Below are 22,061 nucleotides of genomic sequence, written 5' to 3'. Positions count from 1 at the left end.
CTAATCCATCTTGTTTTGTTACAGCATGAATACAAAAGGAGATACTTTTCCCCATTCAGCCATCTACACACAATACCCCATAATGACAGTGAAAACATGTTTTTACAATTGTTTGCACATTTATTGAAAATGAGACATTTCTGTTTTTCATTTACATACAATACCATTCAAAAGTTTGGGGTCACTTAGAAATGTCCTGGTTTTTGAAAGATTTGTCTGTTGCTTTTGTCCATTAAAATAACCTCAAATTGAACAGAAAGAGTGTAGACATTGTTAATGTTGTAAATGACTATTGCAGTTGGAAACGGTAGATTGTTTTATGAAATATCTACATAGGCGTACTGAGGCCCATTATCAGCAACCATCACTCATGTGTTCCAACAGCACGTTGTATTAGCTAATCCAAGTTTTTCATTTTAAAAGGCGAATTGATCATTAGAAAACCCTTTTGCAATTATGTTAGCACAGCTGAAAACTGTTGTCCTGATTAAAGAAGCAATAAAACAGGCTTTGTTTAGACTAGTTGAGTATCTGGAGCGTCAGCATTTGTGGGTTCAATTACAGGCTCAAAATGGCCCGAAACAAAGAACTTTCTTCTGAAACTCAGTCAATTCTTGTTAATAAATTATTTCTATTTCATGTGAGAAATTGCCAACAAACTGAAGATCTGGGACAATACTGTGTCCTACTCCCTTCAGAGAACAGCACAAACTGGCCCTAACCAAAATAGAAAGAGTGGGAGCCCCCGGTGCACAACTGAGCAAGAGGACAAGTTTGAGAACCAGACACCTTATAAGTCCTCAACTGGCAACTTCATTAAATAGTACCCACAAAACACCCATCTCAACGTCAACAGAACTAGACACGAATATACTTGTCCCCTTCTAGGCCAGCGTCCCGGAGATGTCCCCCCCAAAAATTGCACTGTCATTATGGGGAATTGTATGTAGATGGGTGAGGGAAAATCAGACTAACAAAATGTGGAATGAATGAAGCGGTATGAATACATTCTGAAGGCACTGTATATGGCTGCAAATATTAAGGCAGGTAATTCTAACACTAACCCTTGGCTATAATAACGCACTAAAATCACAGACGTGGCACATCATTGCACACAAATGTATTGAAGGAAAAATTACACCGTAGCCTACAATAAGCAAAATACACTTACAGTATCAAGAATGGGTGGTGGCCAATTCTTGATGCACAGGAAAATGTTGAGCGTGAAAATCCCGCCAGCATTGCAGTTCTTGACACATTCAAACCTGTGCGCCTGGCACCTACTACATTACCCAGTTCAAAGGCACTTTAATCTTTTGTTTTGCCCATTCACCCTCTGAATGACACAAACAATCCATGTCCCAGTCCATCGATGTCGGTCTTAACAAGCGATCATGGAAATAGCAGTTGTTCCTAATGTTTTGTACACCGTGCAGAACATGAACTGTATTATTTCAATATGATTTAAATATATAGGTCTAAATAGCCAATACTTGTATTTATCTATTAAATGCAGTCATCTCGGTTTGCACTTGAAGCATCTTTCAAGCCTTCCCTCATTTGAAACAATTGCAAAAGCATTGGTTATTTTATTTGTAGTCAATTTCATTCTGAAGTTATCAGCGTTCAGAGACAGATAAACATCTTGATTCCATGTTTAGTGGAGATCTTCTGTGTAAAGTGCCATGGAGGGGGGGGGGGATCTAATGCTGTACTTAGCTGTTCTACGAGTGGTCTGAGGAAGTAGGTGAATAAGCAGTTTCCAGCGCAACTTAAGTAGCAATGGTTTTGAGCAACAGCTTGGAGATTTATAAAATGCTCCTATGAAGGTTCTAACAATGAATTTAGCCTTAAGATGCTTTAGGAAACCGGGTCTAGTACTCGTGACAAATTTCACCCACAGTGTTTCAACAACCTTTCCACAAATCTACCCCACTTACACAATCACTTTCTTTAGGAAGTATTTCAAACGAATTTCATCTCCTCTGTGAGCGGATAAGACTGGGACGTGTTCATTAGGCACCCCACGAAAGACGACGGACTGAAACAGGTAGGGACTACCTGGACTTATCCACTAACAAACGCTAATTATAGTTTTCTATATCGTGCCCTTAACACGACTCTGGTGTACTTTACAATGGGAGTTAGTTGACTCTTGGTAGGTTAAAAGAGGGAGTAGGCTAGTTGACATTTTCAAACGTCCAGTTAACATAGGAGCTTCACGGAGGGGGCTTGTGTTAAGGTCTCGCTCTCAGTCCTCACTTTCAGAGAGAACGGCTGGGTGAAGTCCACTCTCACACAGCCATAGTTCTTCCGCAGCATCCGTAACACTCCGCACGCGACACCCCACAGACTCTCATTCTTCTTCGGCTTCCCCTGAGGGTTGTAGACAGAAATATAATTCACACATAGCTCTATGGTTATATACTTATAGCAAATACATACACATTTAGGGAGGTATTCAGAGATATTCCCCCAACTACAAAACATAACACAAATCCAACACACAGAACCCATCACACACACCTACTCCTTTGCCTGCCCCGCCCACAAACACACGTCCGTACCAGCTGCTCACTGTTGTAGTTGCCCTCGAGGATGCGGTCATAGGAGATGCCCACGGGCACCACCATCACTTCGGGGATGACGCCGTTGCACAGGGCGTCCACGACGATGGAGAGCATGCCGGCGCGTGCCGGGGAGGGCTTGCCGCTGCGAGAGCGCGTGCCCTCCAGGAAGACCTCCAGGAACTGCTGCTGCCTCAGCAACTCCTCTGTGTACTAGGGGGAAGGGGGGGAATAGATTAGCAATATGATAAATTAGCTGTTTTTGGAGACATGCTTACATGGGTTTCATCTACTCATCTAGAACTAAATTGCCCATTTCTACTCCCTGGTGCACAACACACACCAGAACAATGGACAGCCAAGTGCAACCTAGTGCATCTGACCAGAATACCAGCTGACATTTGTTAATTCTGACGATTCTGTGTGTTGAATTGGTGCAAGTAGCCACCACTCGTCGGCACACAGCAGGTGGTCCCTATAACACAGAGGCAAAAGCAAGAGATGCAACAGCCCCCTACTGCGGTTAACCGACCACAGTTATGGTGTACGTGAGCTTTTGTCCCCATTCTGTAATAAATGCAGTGTGTTCCAACTGGTCTACAGCTTCGGGACAGTAAAGGCTTTAGGGGAATCGATGCTTTGGCTTTAAATAGTCCCGTGACATTTGACAGAGCTGGGAAATAGACCCCATCACGAAACAAGAGATGCAATGATGCCAGTGGCCCTTGTATTTAGTCAGTTATTTTCCCTGCCCAATTGCTTCCTCCTGGGTCATTAGATAAAAACCAAGCCCTCAAACTACCTTACTGTAACAAAGTCTGATTCAACAGCAATGTGTTGGTGTGTCTTTTAAAAATGATGACCCTGCATTAGCCAAGTAGCCTATGGACGCTTTTGCCCTCATGCTTTTGCATAACTCATACAGTACCAGTCATAAGTTTGGACACGCCTGCTCATTCAAGGGTTGTTATTTTTTTTAAAAATATATTGTAGAACAATAGTGAAGACAAAACTATGAAATAACACATTTGGAATCATATAATAACCCCCCCCCAAAAAAAACAAATACAAATTAATTTTATATTTGAGATTCTTCAAAGTAGCCACCCTTTGCCCTGACAGCTTTGCACACTCAACCAGCTTCATGAGGAATGTTTTTCATGAAGGAGTTCCCACACATGCTGAGCACTTGTTGGCTGCTTTTCCTTCGCTCTGCAGTCCAACTCATCCCAAACCATCTCAATTGGGTTGATGTCAGGTGATTGTAGAGGCCAGGTCATCTTATGCAGCACTCCATCACTCTCCTTCTTGGTCAAATAGCCCTTACACAGCCTGGAGGTGTGTTTCGGGTCATTGTCCTGTTGAAAAAACGAATTGTATCCCCACTAAGCGCAAACCAGATGGGATAGCATATCGCTGTAGAATGCTGTGGTAGCCATGCTGGTTAAGTGGGCCCACACCATCACACCACCTCCTCCATGCTTCACGGTGAGAACCACACATGCAGAGATCATCCATTCACCCAATCTGTGTCTCAAAGACACAGTGTTTGGAACCAAAAATAGCAAATTTGGATTCATCAGACCAAAGGACAGATTTCCACCGGTCTAATGTCCATTGATCGTGCTTCTTTGGCCCAAGCAAGTCTCTTCTTATTGGTATCCTGTTTGGTAGTTTCTTTTCAACAATTCGAGCAATTCTTTTCAGCAAAGGCCTGATTCACACAGTCTCCTCTGAACAGTTGATGTTGAGATGTGTCTGTTACTTGAACTCCGTGAAACATTTATTTGAGCTGCAATTTCTGAGGCTGGCAACTCTAATGAACCTCTGCATCAGAGGTAACTCTGGGTCTTCCTTTCCTGTGGCGGTCCTCTTGAGAGTTAGTTTCATTATAGCCCTTGATGGTTTTTGCAACTTCACTTGTAGAAACTTTAAACGTTCTTGACATTTTCCACATTGACTGACCTTCATGTCTTAAAGTAATGGACTGTCATTTCTCTTTGCTTAGTTGAGCTGTTGCCATAATATGGACTTGGTCTTTTATCAAATAGGGCCATCTTCTGTATACCACCCCTACCCTGTGACAACACAACTGATTGGCTCTAACGCATTAAGGAAATAAATTATACAAATTAACTTTAGGCACACCTGTTAATTGAAATGCATTCCATGTGACTACCTCATGAAGCTGGTTGAGAGAATGCCAAGAGTGTGCAAAGCTGTCATTAAGGCAAAGGGTGGCTACTTAGAATATTCTCAAATATAAATATATATATATTTTTTAAACACTTTTGGTTGCTACATGATTCCATGTGTTATTTCATAGTTTTGATGTTTTCACTATTATTCTACAATGTAGAAAATAGTAAAAAATAAAGAAAAACCCTGGAATGATTATGTGTCCAAACATAACTGGTACAGTACCTCCATACTTCGTTTCACATGTTCATGTATCCATCCCCATTTTTAAAGAGCATGTCTCTTCCAATGACCAAAGACAAGATCCGCCAAGATATTTAAAATTATTCAGTCCTATATAGCCATATCAAATGCAAATTTATCTTGTGACTCGCACATACAATTTATAGGAGCCTAATATTAAAAATAAATAAATAAAAGCTCTGGAGAAGTGTCACTGTGATACGTAAAAGCTATTTAAGCTTACATGTTAGGGCTGGGCGATGTATTGAATTAATTTGATACATTTGAATGTATCTTTTAGCTCGATGTTCCAAATGCCCTTATCATAAAAATCCAGATTTTTGCCACAGACTTGTGCTAGCCGTCTCGTCTGGTTTACAAAAAATGTGAAATAAGCACAAAAAAAAAAAATTACACATTCATAAGAATTTGGTAAATCATTATCATTCTGAGAAATATGTATCTCCTTATCCTGGGAGGCCACTTGATTACAATATTGAAATAAGTATAACAGGCTGGGTTGTCCAACAGTTGGAGACAGACAGGAGGGTGTATTCCTAACAGTTCAACTGTTCTACCTTGTTAGCAAAGCAAATAAATCCAAGTTGGAGGGACTTCAAATATAAATATTAGCTGGCTACTCACTAGCATGTGGGGCTTGTGGTTGGGAGACCCGTGTTCATTTTCTATAATACCTGCTACAAGAAGTTTGTCATTGTTAGTAGAGGTGCATTGTGCATGGTTCTGGTTAAATTTGTAACAAAAATAGTATTTTCATAGACTTGAAAGCCAAAATCAGTGACTATTGCAAAAAAGCTAAACTACCTTTCATAAAATAATAAAATTATTAGTGGGTCTTATAGCTGTGGAAGGCTTATCATTAGCCTAGGTATACTTTCACAATTTATTGTATTATTCCTGGATGTTTGAAATGCAGTGTATTGATCTTTAAAATTGTGAAACAATGCTCTTTTTTTTTTACCGATACATACCGTAAATGGAGATGATTTTTAGGCCATATGGCCCAGCCCTACTACATGTTGAAGCCAACTAGAACATTGTGGACTGCAAACACGCCAACCATATTAAGCAAATCTGGATGCTTTTCACTCTATGCCATTTAATAAACAGTATCAACCCACAATGTCCTAGGTCGAGAACATTCCTTGCTCCCCAGTCAAATTAGAGTTGATGATAACAAAGACCCTCAATAACCTACACAAACTTGAGACAAAAATCGCATGCAGTATTTAGCCTCTGAGAATATTTATTGGCCAGTGAGTGGTCAAGCCCTTCACACCTACAATTAATTTATTAATGCATCAAAAACCAGCCCTTTCGCGTCACTGCCAGCTTTTGCGCACATGATTCCCGCTGTGATAATAGCAGAAATATTTCCGACACACCCACTTGACAGCGCTGTACGGCTGCGCTACGATTGCGTTAGGTTTGTTAAAATAAATACCTCAATGTCACAAGGGAGACACAGCTAGTGCCAGTTTAGCCAGTGTGGCCGGTGTGAAATGGCTAGCTAGTTAGCGGTGGTGTGCGCTAATAGTGTTTCAGTCGGTGACGTCTGAAAGTCACTCAGACCTAGAAGTAGTTGTTCTGCAAGGGCTTCTGTGGAGCGATGGGTAAAGATGCTTCGTGAGTGACTGTGGTTGATGTGTACAGAGGGTCCCTGGTTCGAGCCCAGGTTGGGGTGAGGAGAGGGACGGAAGCTATACTGTTACATATCCACATTTCACCAAAACATGGTGTAATAGACTAAAGCCATTAGCAGAGACCCAGAGGCACTTTACACTAAGGCAGATGGACACACGCACACATTCCTTTTCTCTCATGGACAGATACACATAGTGCTCTGTCAGGCTAATAAGTACCGTAAAGGGGATACCATTATCCTCTGTAGACTTACTACATATAATAGAGATCTGTACAAGACATCCTTCTTTCCGTCTGGCGTCTCGTCGAGTTTTCGCCGAATGAAGAATCCTCCCAGTTTACGTATCAATGTGCTGAAAAAAAAATAAGCAAGCCCAGTCATTCACTGAAATGATACAGTCTAATAAGAAAACTAAACAATTCCTGCATCTGGATGGCATATTTCAAACAACTTTAATGGCTAGGCTAGCTCAATAACTTTCACATTGCACAGGTGATTTGAAATGCATTTTCTTCCAAGTGCAGATCTAGGTTCAGTTTCTTCTACCTAGATTCTAACCTCATCCATTATCAGACCTGAGATCAGCTTCGACCAGGTAGTGCTAGGCAGTTAGGCACAGATTTAGGACCAACTTACCTTTCCAAAATCATTAGGCGAAGGGCGGACCAAGATCAGCAAAACTGATCTAGATCAGCATCTAGATGGGTCTTCTTCCAGTTGAAGGCTCACCTGAATATGGGGATGTTGAGGTTATTGCCGGCGGCGATGTGGGGGGCCTTGATGTTGTGGCAGAAGAGGATAAAGGTGATGAGCAGGTAGTCGATGTGAGACTTGTGCACGGGCAGGAAGACAAGGGGAGCGTTGTACTGCAAAACACAGACAACAAAAAAACAACAACAATTTAGGCCATGGTTAAAAGGGCATGGGGTTCACCCATAAAATGGATCATGTTATTCAATAGAGAACTGCATTGGAATAACAATAGTCCAGACCCTGGGTCTCGACCATATATACACAGTGTACTCAGAATCCTTCCCTGTTCCCCACATTTTGTTATGTTACAGCCTTATTCTAAAATTGATTAAATACATTTCTCAATCTACACACAATACCCTATATTGACAAAACAAAAAACAAGTTTCTAGAAATGTTGGCCATTTATTAAAAACAAAAAACAGAAATATCTTATTTACAAAGGTCTTCAGACCCTTTACTATGAGACTAGAAATTGAGCTCAGGCACATCCTGTTTCCATTGATCATCCTTGAGATGTTTCTACCTGATTGGAGTCCACCTGTGGTAAATTCAATTGATTGGACGTGATTTGGAAAGGGGCACACACACCTGTCTATATAAGGTCCCACAGTTGACAGTGCGTGTCAGAGCAAATACCAAGCCATGTCGAAGGAATTGTCCATAGAGCTCATAGACAGGATTGTGTCGAGGCAGAGATCTGGGGAAGGGTATCAAAACATTTCTACAGCATTGAAGGTCCCCAAGAACACAGTGGCCTCCATCATTCTTAAATGGAAGAAGTTTGGAACCACCAAGAGTTCCTAGAGCTGACCGCCCAGCCAAACTGAGCCATCGGGGGAGAAGGGCTTTGGTCATGGTGGTGACCAAGAACCTATGGGTCACTGACAGAGTTCCTCTGTGGAGACAGGAGAACCTTCCAGAAGGACAACCATCTCTGTAGCACTCCACCAATCAGGCCTTGATGGTAGAGTGGCCAGATGGAAGCCACCCCTCAAGCGGGCTGTCGTGCCTGTCACTGGAGTATGCCAACAGGCACCTGTAGACTCTCAGACCATGAGAAACAAAATTCTTTGGTCTGATGAAACCAAGAGTCACGCCTGGAGGAAACCTGGCACTATCCCTACAGTGAAGCATGGTGGTGACAGCATCTTGCTGTGGGGATGTTTTTCAGGAGACTAGCCAGGATCGAGGGAAAGATGGATGGAGCAAAGTACAGAACGATCCTTGATGAATATCTGCTACAGAGCAGTCAGAACCTCAGACTTGGGCAAAGGTTCACCTTCCAACAGGACCACAACTTTAAACACACAGCCAAGACAGAGCAGGAGTGGCTTCGGGACAAGTCTCAACGTCCTCGTGGCCCAGCCAGAGCCCATTCCCAACATCTCTTTAGAGACCTGAAAATAGCTGTGCAGCGATGCACTCCAGCCAAACTGAGCGCTTGAGAGGATCTGCAGAGAAGGGAGAAACTCTCCAAATACAGGTGTGCCAAGATTTTAGCATCATACCCAAGAAGACTCAAGGCTGTAATCGCTGCCAAAGACGATTCAACAAAGTACTGAGTAAAGAGTCTGAAAAAGTGATAACTGTTTTTGTAATTTCCTAAATTTGCAAACATTTCTAAAAACCTGTTTTTGCTTTGTCATTATGGGGTATTGCGAGTAGATTCACAAGGGGGAAAAAACAATTTAAATCAATCTTAGAATGGCTGTGATGTAACAAAATGTGGAAAAAGTCAAGCGGTTTGAATACCTTCCTTATGCAGTGTACGTACACACAAATATAAACTCAACATGTAAAGTGTTGGTCCCATGGTTCATCAGCTGAAATAAAAGAACTTATTTCTCAAATTTTGTGCAAAAATTTGTTTAGATCCCCATTTGTGAGGATTTTAGCATTTGTCGAGATAATCCATCCACCTGACAGGTGTGGCATATCAAGATGTTGAAAAAAACAGCATGATCATTACACAGGTGCGCCTTGTGCTGGGGACATTAAAAGGCCACTAAAATGTGCAGTTTTATCACAAACAAATGGCACGTCTCAAGTTGCCGCTTTCGTCATTTTAGAGAATTCGGTAGTACATCCAACCGGCCTCACGTGTGACCACGCCAGCCCAGGACCTCCACATGCGGTTTCTTCACTGAGTAGTACTGCTGAGTAGTATTACTGTCTGTAATAAAAGCTATTTTGTGGGGCAAAACTCATTATGATTGGCTGGGCCTGGCTCCCAAGTGGGTGGGCCTATGCCCAGTCATGTGAAATCCATGGATTTGGGCCTTCATGAATTTATTTAAATTGGCGGATTTCCTTATATGAACTCAGCAAAATATTTTAAATTGTTGGGTTTATATTTTTGTTCAGTGTAAAGCGAACAGACTGAATTTCCATATCTACCCTCCCTGATTGAAAAAAAAAAAAACATCTGTTCCAGTTTGCATTGTGAATTTTGTGAGCCTCCCCATTTAAAATTGCCATAGAAACAGCCCCTCAACATTGATTGAACTGGGTTAGAGGAATAGAACGCCGCGGATCTGGAGATTAAAATGACGAGGGTGTCAAGATGACGTTGATTGACCCAAAGCATGGAAACGCCTAATGTTACCACCTCCCAATGCTGAAACATGGAAGAAATACAACCAAGAGTAGGACAATCTAAACGGTCACAACAAACTGAAGTTATTATTTAAACACTATTAAGTACAAGCATATTAAAGGTTGTACTATTGTAGAGAACAATCTATTGATTATTTGTATGTGATTCATATTGACAAAGGCTAAAGAAAACTAGGTTTAGACATTAATTTAGTAGCACCCTCTTTGAATTTACCCAGATTTCACTACATGTTAGAGCAGTGAGTGAACGCCCTATAAAAAAGGATAAGTTCAGGATGTTAGACGTTTCCTAACCCTGGAAGTAGTCAACAGTATTGGCAAGGAGAAATTAAAATCCATGGTTTGGTTCTTTAAACAGCCACAATAAACCTCAGCTAACTCTAGCCATCAATAGCTAACAATCAATGGAAGTGATAGGGGCAATCAATAATGGTTCAAGGTGGTAATGGTCATCTAAACGTCACCTTAGTCTTATGTCAAGACAGCTAAACCTGACGTAGCTTTATCCACACACACACACACACAAAAAAGAAAAACACGGTCAAGGTAACATTGCAGAAGCTCTGTCCCCGGGGTAGACAGAAAGGGTCCCATGACTGACCAGGACTAAGGTTTGAATGGTTTAGTGAAGCAATACATTTATATAAATTCCATGAAACATAGTCAACACACACCAACATTTAAGGTAAACGACTCAAAATTCCATAAGTGTACCTTTAATGACAAATGTTACAGATCATGCATGAAATGTTAATCTATCAAAAAGTTATTCACATATTCTAAAACATGAAAGACATTCTTGACGCTGGCGCAACAGTATCGTGCCAGCAGTATAAAATGTTAGCGGTGATTCTAACCTCCGTAGCAGCTTTCTTCACCATCTCCAGCTGGCCTTTGTGGATCTGGATGCTCCAGAAGAAGCCATTGAAGAGCTTGAGAAGAGCCCATCCCGTCAGCCTGAAAGACAAAAATGTACAAGTATGGCTCCTTCAGTGGCATTGTCACTTGATCAAAATGGTGTTTTATTTATTTAAGCAACTTTCGTTTTAACAGGGACAAAACGGCATTCTTCATTTGAGCACTGCTTACAATGATTAGAACTAGCATTTGAGGATTGATACAAATCTGTGTTGTAATCTGATTGGCAGCAATATCCATAGACAAAACGAAAGATTTGTTTGAAAATAACCACACATTTTCAGACTTCAAGGACATTGTGACTTCTAAACCACGACATCGCCCATTTTCAATTATTTCAAAAGGCCGGTGGGAACCCTGCCAGCGCCGAAGAACATTACATTAAGTGCTTTGAGAGTAGAGGACTCGCTGAAAGGTGCTGTACCTGATGAAGGCTGGTGAGATGTTGGCCACCATCTCTTGCAGGAACCCTCTGGCTTTCCGCCTCACCTTGCTGACCGCTTTATGTTCCACCCCAGCCTCGGTGGCCGCAGGATCCAACTCAGTGGCCACCTCCACAATTGCACTCTCCACCCTGGGACAGACAAGTACCGTCAGAGACTAGCAATCTTCTGATTCTTCTTCTACTGGAAAATCAAAAGCTAATGGAGGTTTGAAAGGCATTCTACTCAGAGTTTCAAGGGAGCTATGCTCAGGATATGAGTTTCAAGGGAGCTATGCTCAGGATATGAGTTTCAAGGGAGCTATGCTCAGGATATGAGTTTCAAGGGAGCTATGCTCAGGATATGAGTTTCAAGGGAGCTATGCTCAGGATATGAGTTTCAAGGGAGCTATGCTCAGGATATGAGTTTCAAGGGAGCTATGCTCAGGATATGAGTTTCAAGGGTACCGTTCATGGGAGATTACTGTTATAAAACGCACTGTTAAACTCATGAGAGTTGTCTGCTTTGTCTCTTTGGCTGTGCACCAATACATGATCTCCTTTCCGTCACGACCTCTGATATAAATACATTAGAGATGAAACCAAGGGCTGGTTTGTCTTCAAGTCTATGAAGTCAGTTCAAAAGGAGATGAGGAAGTAATTGACTGAATAATCATGGTACATAGTCTCTTCTTCCAAATCCCTGCTGGTCCCCCCCCCCCCCTCATCCTCCCCTCTCCATCCCTCCCTCCCCCTGTGTCGCTCTGTGATACCTGCTGTTGTTGAGTACATTGTCCACCACGTTGCGAGCGAACATGTCCTTCTGGACGTCCCTCTCCAGAACAAACAGCACATAGCTGAGCCTGCGGGCCAGCCAGCCACGATGTCTGCAAGACCACAGGGAACACTTGTCACATACTCTGCATACACAGTAACCACAACAAATCAGAGTGCACCCAATCACAAGTATATACTATTAAGATAGTTACCGTAGCCTTACAGAAACTAATTTAAACAAAATGATTACATTTTAACAGCTGTAGTCCACCAAGGCGCAGGATCAACTTGGGTGGAATTTAAATGTTTACATTATATTGTACAGTAATATGGTTACAGTGAAATACTTGTCATTATTTAAAATAAATAAAAGCATTTTCACAACCCTACCACCACCAAAATCCACCTGTCATAAGACTCCTTTTGTCAAATATACAAGTTAGTGTTTTGTTGACATGAACATATATGCATTTGTCCTGTTGTTTTGTAAGGCACAAGGTAGCCAATCGGCAACTTTGGGACCACTGAGGTCAGTCACCGGATAGGAGTGGCTGGTGTCCGTTGACAGTCAATTATTCATCCTTAAGTTTTCCACTGTTTCACAGGGACACCCTGAGCTTCATAGACAAGTGGCGAGTACATGTCGTTTGAAGTACAGCATATCTACTACACTGTACCAGGTGTCAAACCTGCGTGCTTGAAATAAACGTTGAATGTCGGCACAACATGTTGAACAGCGTTTGAATACGCCGCCACATGAAAAAGGTCTATTAAAAGAGAAACGAACGACCAATGACTTAAAGTGCTGTGGTGGGCTTACCTGGTGTGGGTCTCATTGATGTAAATCACGTTGCGCAGTCCTAGAGAAGGAATGCTCGAGTTGAAGAGTCTCGCCTGGAAGAAAACAGAGGAGCTCTGTCAGGTAAATCTATTGCAAGCTGGGACACAGAAACGTATGCATAAGTTAATGCGCTGGGGTTCCACGAAATCGAATATCACCAACAGCGGTTTGGCTCTACCTAAAATGGAGGATTGGGCAGATCGGGGAGAATCAGCCATAGAATCTATTCAGTGGAATACTTTTTCCATCCTCCAGGTGGAATTAATTAGTCCCTTCCTGTTTGTATTTTTCTTATGTTTGGTGCCTACATATTCTGTACACCAAACAGAAGAAAACCTGGTGTCAGCAATTTATATTGTGTATTCTTTTGAACTTAACATGAATTGGGGGCATTAAGAGTAATATATAGGTAGAGAACATTGCTATATCATTAACAAAATACTTGATTGATTAATCAAAGCCCTAATGAACACAACCAAGTAATACTCGGGATCACCAGGCTGGGGTTTGAGTAAGTCCACGGCTAGAGTAAACTAGACCACGGCTCGGCTCACCTGACTTTGCGGCGTGCAAGAATGGCAGCAGCGGCCCACGAATGGCCTCTTTCTGTTCAGCAGGCCCTCCTTCCACGTGCTGGTCACGCAGCGCAGGACAGACGGACTGGAACTGCGGTCCTGGACACAGACACTTCAGTTTGCGCCATTGTTCAAAGCAAAAGAATCCCATATAGGAAATAGATAGATTTTTGCACCGTGTTGGTCTTTCACACCCACACAACACCAACAGCAACAGCAATTCTCCTCGCTATCGGTGGTCAAGTCTTTCTTAGCGTTTACTCTACCATTACTGAGCAAGACAGTCCTCCCTAAATTAGCACCAACCCACCTAAAATAAAAATCCCAGTAACTAAAAAAAAAACAAACATGGGGAACCACATCACTACTTCATCGTTCAATCCCATCTTACTGAGTCATCGTTAGGCTGCTTCCAGCGGCTGCCTCCCTGGTCGGCTCCATTGACCTGGAGCAGGCTGTCTGGCCCAATCGTGACGGCCACTTCCATCTCCTCCCTTTATATCACACACCAGCTAGGAATCTGCGGGATCGAGAGACACTCACAATCACAGATCAACACAAATGCCATCAAGAGATCCCCATAGCCATGACCGAGCTCCAAGCCATATGGCGCTTACATACCTAACAGAGCAGGCCAAACAATTGAGGGGGTTTGGACTGGGGTGACAGATGATAGAATTGGGGTTGTGTCAAATTAAAAATGTCCATTTCAGAGTGTAGTTATTTTTAATTCAATTGCACAGCTAGCAGGAGACGGTTTTCTGGACCACACATGATCATGGCAGAGTTTGAAACAAATCCCCACTGGATTGAGACAAACTGTCATGATATGATTCTGCCAGGGGAGGCATAAGTTAACCTCAATTTAATGTTTTTGGGATAGCCTTTCCATCCTACCATTATCATCGCGCACCGCACACATACAGACGGGCGCTCCTGTGGCATTGCCTCTTCAGAAAGTTGCAGGAAATACAAGTCACCGATGCATTCTGTTCATGTCTTATGATAAACCTGGGCAAATAAATGTTCTAATAAGTTGAATACATTTAATTGATTTCCTGCTAAGTTTTTTAAATAAAATTGTTGGAATTCTGTTTTATTGTCCGATTTCTGCGATTACGTCTGCGGCGCAGGTTTTATAGGGCCCTAGAGTTGGGACTGGGAATGACAGAATTGGGGGTGTGAGTGACCTCTCCAGCTACTCAAAATAGATCATGGGGCATCACCACTGGCACGTGGCAAAAAGAGTAGAGATATTTTTTTTCCAGCCCGAGTTCTTTCCTTCACGTCCTTCATGACCTACGTATGTATTACCACCAGAAACCAATTTGCTGACCTGTGGGCGAGAGCCTTTTTCCCCTTCGGTGTCAGGTTATAGGCTACCCACACCCACCCACCCCAAATGACAGACACAAATACACACGTAAAAATACACGCAGATAAACCCATGTATAAACTAATAAGTTAACCTCTATATAGATTCATACATTCACATAATCACACATGTTGCCTTCGAGTCAAATTTTCCTATGCTATAGCATACAATATTTGACATACAGCAGAATTTTAAAAGGGAACAAATAGTTTGAGTTTGCTTTGTTATTTTTTTGCCATGGAAAAAAAGAAAGAAAGTGATACTGGTATCGTCCCAGCCCTAGTAAGCACAACCGAGCTGGCTGTTTCAGAGTCGAAGGGAAAACAGGGCATTTGGAGTGTTCACACACCATCTCAGAGGGATATGAGGCAGAAGTGTGCGACCAGACCGAACCCACCCCATCCAAAGACACCTCAAATTTAAAAATAAATAAAAATGAACAAAACTGCAAAGAATTCCAGTACACCTGGCCCATCCCTAAAGTTTAAGTGAAAGATGGAAAATGTATGGCATTTATGGTAGCCGAGCAGGTTGAGCCTGCTCTGTGGTTGACCAGTTAAGGTGTTCAACAACAAAACACCTAGCAGCCTTACATAGGTGCTACAAATGTTTTATTTTACCTGCTACACTGAAGCATAACTTGTCAGTGTGAGCAGAGCACTACCAACCAGGCCTAGGCATTCGATAAGTATTCAGACACCTTTACTTTTTCCATCCTGCTATGTTACAGCCTTATACTAAAAAGGATTTAAAAAATAAGAATCCTCAAGCTACAGACAATACCCCATAAATACAAAGCAAAACAGGTTAAGAAATGTTTGCAAATGTATTCAATTAAAACAGAAATACTTTTACATAAATATTCAGACCCTTTGCTATAGGACTAGAATATAACCACAGGTAAACTACAAGTTGTACAAATTCAATTGATTGGACATGATTTGGAAAGGCACACACCTGTCTATATAAAACAGGTCCCACACTTGACAGTGCATGTCAGAGCAAAAACCAAGCCATGAGATTGAAGGAATTGTCCATAGAGCTCCGAGACAGGATTGTGTTGAAGCACATCTGGGGAAGGGTACCGAAACATTTCTGCAGCATTGATGGTCCCCAAGAAGACAGTGGCCTCCATTCTTAAATGGAAGAAGTTTGGAACCACCAAGACTCTTCCTAAAGCTGGCCACCCAGCCAACCTGAGCAATCAGGGAGAAGGGCCTTGGTCAGGGAGATGCCCAAGAACTCGACGGTCAGCCTGACAGAGCTCTAGAGTTTGTGTGGAGACTGGAGAACCATCTAGAAGGACAACCATCTATACAGTACTCCACCAATCAGGCCTTTATGATAGAGTGGACAAACTGAAGCCAATCCTCAGTAAAAAGGCACAACATCACACTTGGAGTTTGCCAAAATGCACCTAAAGGACACTCAGACCATGAGAAACAAGATTTTCTGGTCTTGTGAAACCAAGATTTAAATATTTGGCCTGAATGACAAAGCGTCACATCTAGAGGCACCATCCTTACGGTGGAGCATGGTGGTGGCAGCGTCTTTCTGTGGGGATGTTTTTCAGTGGCAGGGATTGGGAGACTAGTCAGGATTGAGGGAAAGATGAACGGAGTAAATCCTTGATGAAAACCTGCTCCAGAGTGCTCAGGACCTGACTTGGACAAAGATTCACATTCCAAAACAACAACAACCCTAAGCACATAGCCAAGACAGAGAAGGAATGGCTTCGGGACAAGTCTCTGAATGTCCTTGAGTGGCCCAGCCAGAGTCCAGACTTGAACCCAATCGAACATCTCTGGAGAGACCTGAAAATAGCTGTGCAGCGCTCCCCATCCAACCTAACAGAGCTTGAGAGGACCTGCAGATTAGAATGGAAGAAACTCCCCAAATACAGATAAGCCAATCTTGTAGTATCATACCCAAAAAGACTCAATTTTTTCAGCAATTACAGCCTCTTCAAAGTACTGAGTAAAGGGTCTGAATATTTATGTAGAAAGAGATTTTTTTTAAATGTATTAAAAACTGTTTTTGCTTCGTTATTATGGGCTATTGTGTGCAGATTGAGGTGGATTATTTCACCCCATCCATTTTAGAATAAGACTTTAACGTAACAAAATGTGGAAAAAGTCAAAGGGTCTGAATACTTTCCGAATGCACTGTACATCCTTTTGATCCCGGGGATGAACTGTGTGTTGAAAACAAAAACCTGAAGGTAATTTTACGCTACAGCAGCGCAGGCCTCTCGTGGAGCCGGCATGCTCACGCCCAGGTTTCATTTAAATTAATAAGAGTCTCTCAAAACTGAAGAACCCTTTCTCACATTGTCAGGCAAGTGACTTCTCTTCACGCAGCCCCCCCAAAAATACTGCTGACTTGTCTGATGGGCAAGTGCCTTTCAGACTAATGCCAATCCCTGGATAGCTTAACACGTTTTACCAGTGAAACGTTCATAAAGCATCTGCACGCCAATTACCAACCACCATGTTTTGTTTCAATCAAAGCATATATTAGCCCTTATGGCGTGAGCTGCTGAGTTTGGGCCACGAGAGAAAAATGCAAGCAGACATTGATTCAGTTTTGATCTGATGAAAATACAACAGAACAGACCATGTCTCACACCAGACAAAGACCTCCAATCACCATGGGGTGTGTGAGAACAGGAATGGAGAAGCAGCGACGGGGGCCAGAGCCTGTGTGTGTAAAGTAGCACCTGCGCCTGATTGTTCAACTAACGGGAAGAGGGGTCCCGACACTCCAGATTTATGGAGGGGCATGGCAGAGGCAGGGTCCACCAAACCCACAGGGCTGTGTGTGTGTGTTTTGCTTGTGTGCACGCATGTGGCGCTGCTGCTCTGTTTTTGAACAACACTGACAGAGATGGCCTATCTAGGCTAGGCCCATCAAGTTGTATTATAATGTTCAAGCCCTGAATGCGGATTAGCTGAAAGCCGTGGTATCAGACCATATACCACAGGTATGACAAAACATTTATTTTTACTGTTCTAATTATGTTGTTAACGAGATTATAATATCAATAAAGGCACCTCAGGGGTTTGTGATATATGGCAAATATATCACGATTAAGGGCTTAAAGGCACTCTGCATTGCAAAGTACATAGTAACAGCCCTTAGCCTTGGTATATTGGCCATGTACCACACCCCTGCATACCTTATCGCTGAATATAGCCTTGCCATTAGTGATTAAAAAAATAAAACAGTTACATTTATCGATACTTTGACTCCAAGTATTGATTTGCAAAAAATCGCGCAAACTGGAAATCACATGTCCTGAGGCTGCATTTATTTTAGCTAGGGATTTTAACAAAGCAAATGTGAGGAAAAACTCTGCTGAAGTTCTAACAGACTGTAGTGGAGGTCGACCGATTATGATATTTCAATGCCGATACCGATTGGAGGACCAAAAAAAGCTGATACCGATTAATCACATACATACAAGTGTTGAAGTAAAAGTGCAATATGTGCCATGTAAAAAAAGCTCATGTTTAAGTTCCTTGCTCAGAACATATGAAAGCTGGTGGTTCCTTTTAACAGGAATCTTCAATAATCCCAGGTAAGATGTTTTAGGTTGTAGTTATTATAGGACTATTTCTCCCTATACCATTTGTATTTCATATACCTTTGACTATTGGATGTTCTAATGGGTACTTTAGTATTGCCAACCTAATCTCGGGAGTTGATAGGCTTGAAGTCATAAACAGCGCAATGCTTGTAGCACAGCGAAGAGCTGCTGGCAAATGCAGGAAAGTGCTGTTTGAATGAATGCTTATGAGCCTGCTGCTGCCTACCACCGCTCAGACTGCTCTATCAAATCAGACTTAACTATAACACACAGAAATACGAGCCTTAGGTCATTAATATGGTCAAATCCGGAAACTATCATTTCGAAAACAAAATGTTTATTCTTTCAGTGAAATGCGGAACCGTTCCATATTTTATCTAACAGGTGGCATCCATAAGTCTAAATATTGCTGTTACATTGCACAACCTTCAATGTTAAGTCATAATTATGTACAATTCTGGCAAATTAATTACGGTCTTTGTTAGGACGAAATGGTCTTCACACAGCTCGGAACGAGCCAGGTGGCCCAAACTGCTGCAGATACAAACTGCTGCACAGAATGCTAGAGATTACACAATTTCCCCTAGTTAAAATGAAATTCATGTTAGCAGGCAATATTGGCTAAATATGCAGGTTTAAAAATATATACTCGTGTATTGATTTTAAGAAAGGCATTGATGTTTATGGTTAGGTACACATTGGTGCAATGACAATACTTTTTTTGCAAATGCGCTTGTTAAAAATCACCCATTTGGCGAAGTAGGCTGTGATTCAATGATAAATTAACAGGCACCAAATCAATTATATGCAACGCAGGACAAGCAAGATAAACTAGTAATATCGTCAACCATGTGTAGTTAACATTGTGTTTAAAAGATAAGTTTAATGCTAGCTAGCACCTTACCTTGGCTCCTTGCTGCACTCGCATAACAGGTAGTCAGCCTGGCATGCAGTCCCCTCATTGAGTGCAATGTAATCAGCCATAATCGGTGTCCAAAAATGCTGATTAACGATTGTTTAATGAAACTTGAAATCAGCCCTAATTCAAATTGGGTGTTTCGATAAAAATCGGTCGATCTCTAGACTGTAGTACACTCAACCACTGCTACTCCAACTGGCAAGATGCCTACAAGGCCCTCCCACGCCCTCCATTTTGCTCCTCCCTTCAGAAACTCAAACAGGAAGAAACTTAAACAGGAATTACCCATGCTAAGGACCATTCGATGCTGGTCTGACCAATCAGAATTCAAGCTTCAAGATTGATCACGCAGACTGGGATATGTTCCGGGTAGCTTCAAAGAATAATAGCGACGATTACACTGAAATGGTTTACCAGGGAGTGTATAGGAGATGTTGTACCAACTGACTATTACAACCTACCATAACCAGAAACCATGGATAGATGGTAGCATTAACGCAAAACTGAACCACTGCATTTGCCATGGTAACCACTGGGATTATGGCCGAATACAAACAGTGTTGTTATTCCCTTCGTAAGGCAATCAAACAGGCAAAACGGCAGTACAGAGACAAAGAAGTTTCAATTAACGGATCAGACATGAGACGTCCGTAATTGTCTGTAGACCCTGCCACATACGTCTGGCTTCCGGACAAGCTAAATACCTTCTTCACCCGCTTTGAAGATAGTAGTGCCACCAGAGAAGGGCCTTCTGGCTAGCGTGAGTAAGACCTTTAAGTGTCCCACAAGGGTGAGTGCTCAGCCCCCTCCTGTACTCCCTGTTCACCCATGACTGCGTGGCCATGCACGCTTCCAACTCAATCATCAAGTCTGCAGACAACAACAGTAGTATGCTTGATTACAAACAATGAGACAGCCTACAGGGAGGTGAGGACTAGAAGTGTGGTGCCAGGAAAACAACCTCACACTCAACGTCAGCAAAAGGAGATGATCGTGGACTTCAGGAAACCCCCTATCCACATTGACAGGACTGCAGTGGAGAAGGTGGAAAGCTTAAAGTTATTTCACTTACAAGTCACTAACAAACTGAAAATGGTCCACCCACACCGTGTGGTGAAAGCGCCTCTTCAACCTCAGGAGGCTGAAGATATTTAGCACGGCACCTAAAATTAGAGGTCGACCGATTATGATTTTTCAACGACGATACAGATTATTGGAGGACAGAAAAAGCCGATACCGATTAAAAGCAGACAATTTTTAAAATGTATTTGTAATAATGACAATTACAACAATACTGAATAAACACTTATTTTAACTTAATATAATACATCAATAAAATCAATTTAGCCTCAAGTAAATAATGAAACAAGTTCAAATTGGTTTAAATAATGCAAAAACAAAGTGTTGGAGAAGTGCAATATGTGCCATGTAAGAAAGCTAACGTCTAAGTTCCTTGCTCAGAACATGAGAACATATGAAAGCTGGTGGTTCCTTTTAACATGGGTATTCAATATTCCCAGGTAAGAAGTTTTAGGTTGTAGTTATTATAGGAATTGTAGGACAATTTCGCTCTATACCATTTGTATTTCATATACCATTGACTATTGGATGTTCTTATAGGCACTTTAGTATTGCCAGTGTAACAGTATAGCTTTCGTCCCTCTCCTCGCTCCTCCCTGGGCTCGAACCAGAAACACAATGACAAAAGCCACCCTCGAAGCAGCATTACCCATGCAGAGCAAGGGGAACAACTACTCCAAGTCTCAGAGCAAGTGACGTTTGAAACGCTATTAGGGAGCACCCCGCTAACTAGCTAGCCATTTCACATCGGTTACACGAGCCTAATCTCAGGAGTTGATAGGCTTGAAGTCATAAACAGCAGAGCTGCTGGCAAAACGCACTAAAGTGCTGTTTGAATGCATGCTTACGAGCCTGCTGCTGCCTACCATCGCTCAGACTGCTCTATCAAATCATAGACTTAGTTATAACATAACACACAGAAATACGAGCCTTAGGTCATTAATATGGTCGAATCCGGAAATTATCATCTCGAAAAAACAAGACATTTATTCTTTCAATGAAATACAGAACCGTTACGCATTTTATCTAATGGGTGGCATCCATCAGTCTAAATATTCCTGTTATATTGCACAACCTTCAATGTTATGTCATGATTACGTAATATTCTGGCAAATTAGTTCGCAATGAGCCAGGCGGCCCAAAATGTTGCATATACCATTACTCTGCGTGCAATGAACACAAGAGAAGTGACACAATTTCACCTGGTTAATATTGCCTGCTAACCTGGATTTCTTTTAGCTAAATATGCAGGTTTAAAAATGTATGCTTCTGTGTATTTATCTTAAGGCATTGGTGTTTATGGCTAGGTATACGTTGGAGCAAAGGCAGTCCTTTTTCGCAAATGCGCACTGCATTGATTATATGCAACGCAGGACACGCTAGATAAACTAGTAATACCATCAACCATGTGTAGTTATAACTAGTGATTAAGTTTAATGCTAGCTAGCAACTTACCTTGGCTTCTTACTGCATTCGCGTAACAGGCGGGCTCCTCGTGAGGCAGGTGGTTGGAGCATTGGACTTGTTAACCGTAAGGTTG

At 42.0% G+C, this 22,061-nt stretch overlaps 1 protein-coding gene across 1 annotated transcript in view; it reads right to left on the bottom strand.

Annotated features, from left to right (window-relative positions):
• Positions 1 to 22,061, bottom strand: part of gpam (glycerol-3-phosphate acyltransferase, mitochondrial) — a 41,218-nt gene that overhangs the window by 15,318 nt on the left and 3,839 nt on the right. Inside the window, exons 2-11 of the mRNA XM_046369201.1 lie at positions 13,950 to 14,078; positions 13,538 to 13,657; positions 12,963 to 13,036; positions 12,139 to 12,252; positions 11,369 to 11,518; positions 10,884 to 10,983; positions 7,384 to 7,520; positions 6,907 to 7,006; positions 2,568 to 2,780; positions 2,263 to 2,376 (exon numbers count right to left, since the gene is read on the bottom strand). Coding sequence (XP_046225157.1) covers positions 2,263 to 2,376; positions 2,568 to 2,780; positions 6,907 to 7,006; positions 7,384 to 7,520; positions 10,884 to 10,983; positions 11,369 to 11,518; positions 12,139 to 12,252; positions 12,963 to 13,036; positions 13,538 to 13,657; positions 13,950 to 14,045 — 1,218 coding nt within the window. The 5' untranslated portion in view covers positions 14,046 to 14,078. The remainder of the gene's footprint in view (positions 1 to 2,262; positions 2,377 to 2,567; positions 2,781 to 6,906; positions 7,007 to 7,383; positions 7,521 to 10,883; positions 10,984 to 11,368; positions 11,519 to 12,138; positions 12,253 to 12,962; positions 13,037 to 13,537; positions 13,658 to 13,949; positions 14,079 to 22,061) is intronic.

The sequence above is a fragment of the Oncorhynchus gorbuscha genome, linkage group LG11 (assembly GCF_021184085.1).
Source record: "Oncorhynchus gorbuscha isolate QuinsamMale2020 ecotype Even-year linkage group LG11, OgorEven_v1.0, whole genome shotgun sequence".
Classification (NCBI taxonomy): Eukaryota; Metazoa; Chordata; class Actinopteri; order Salmoniformes; family Salmonidae; genus Oncorhynchus; species Oncorhynchus gorbuscha.
Note: the sequence above shows the minus strand (reverse complement) of the source record. Positions and strands in the feature narration are given on the sequence as shown.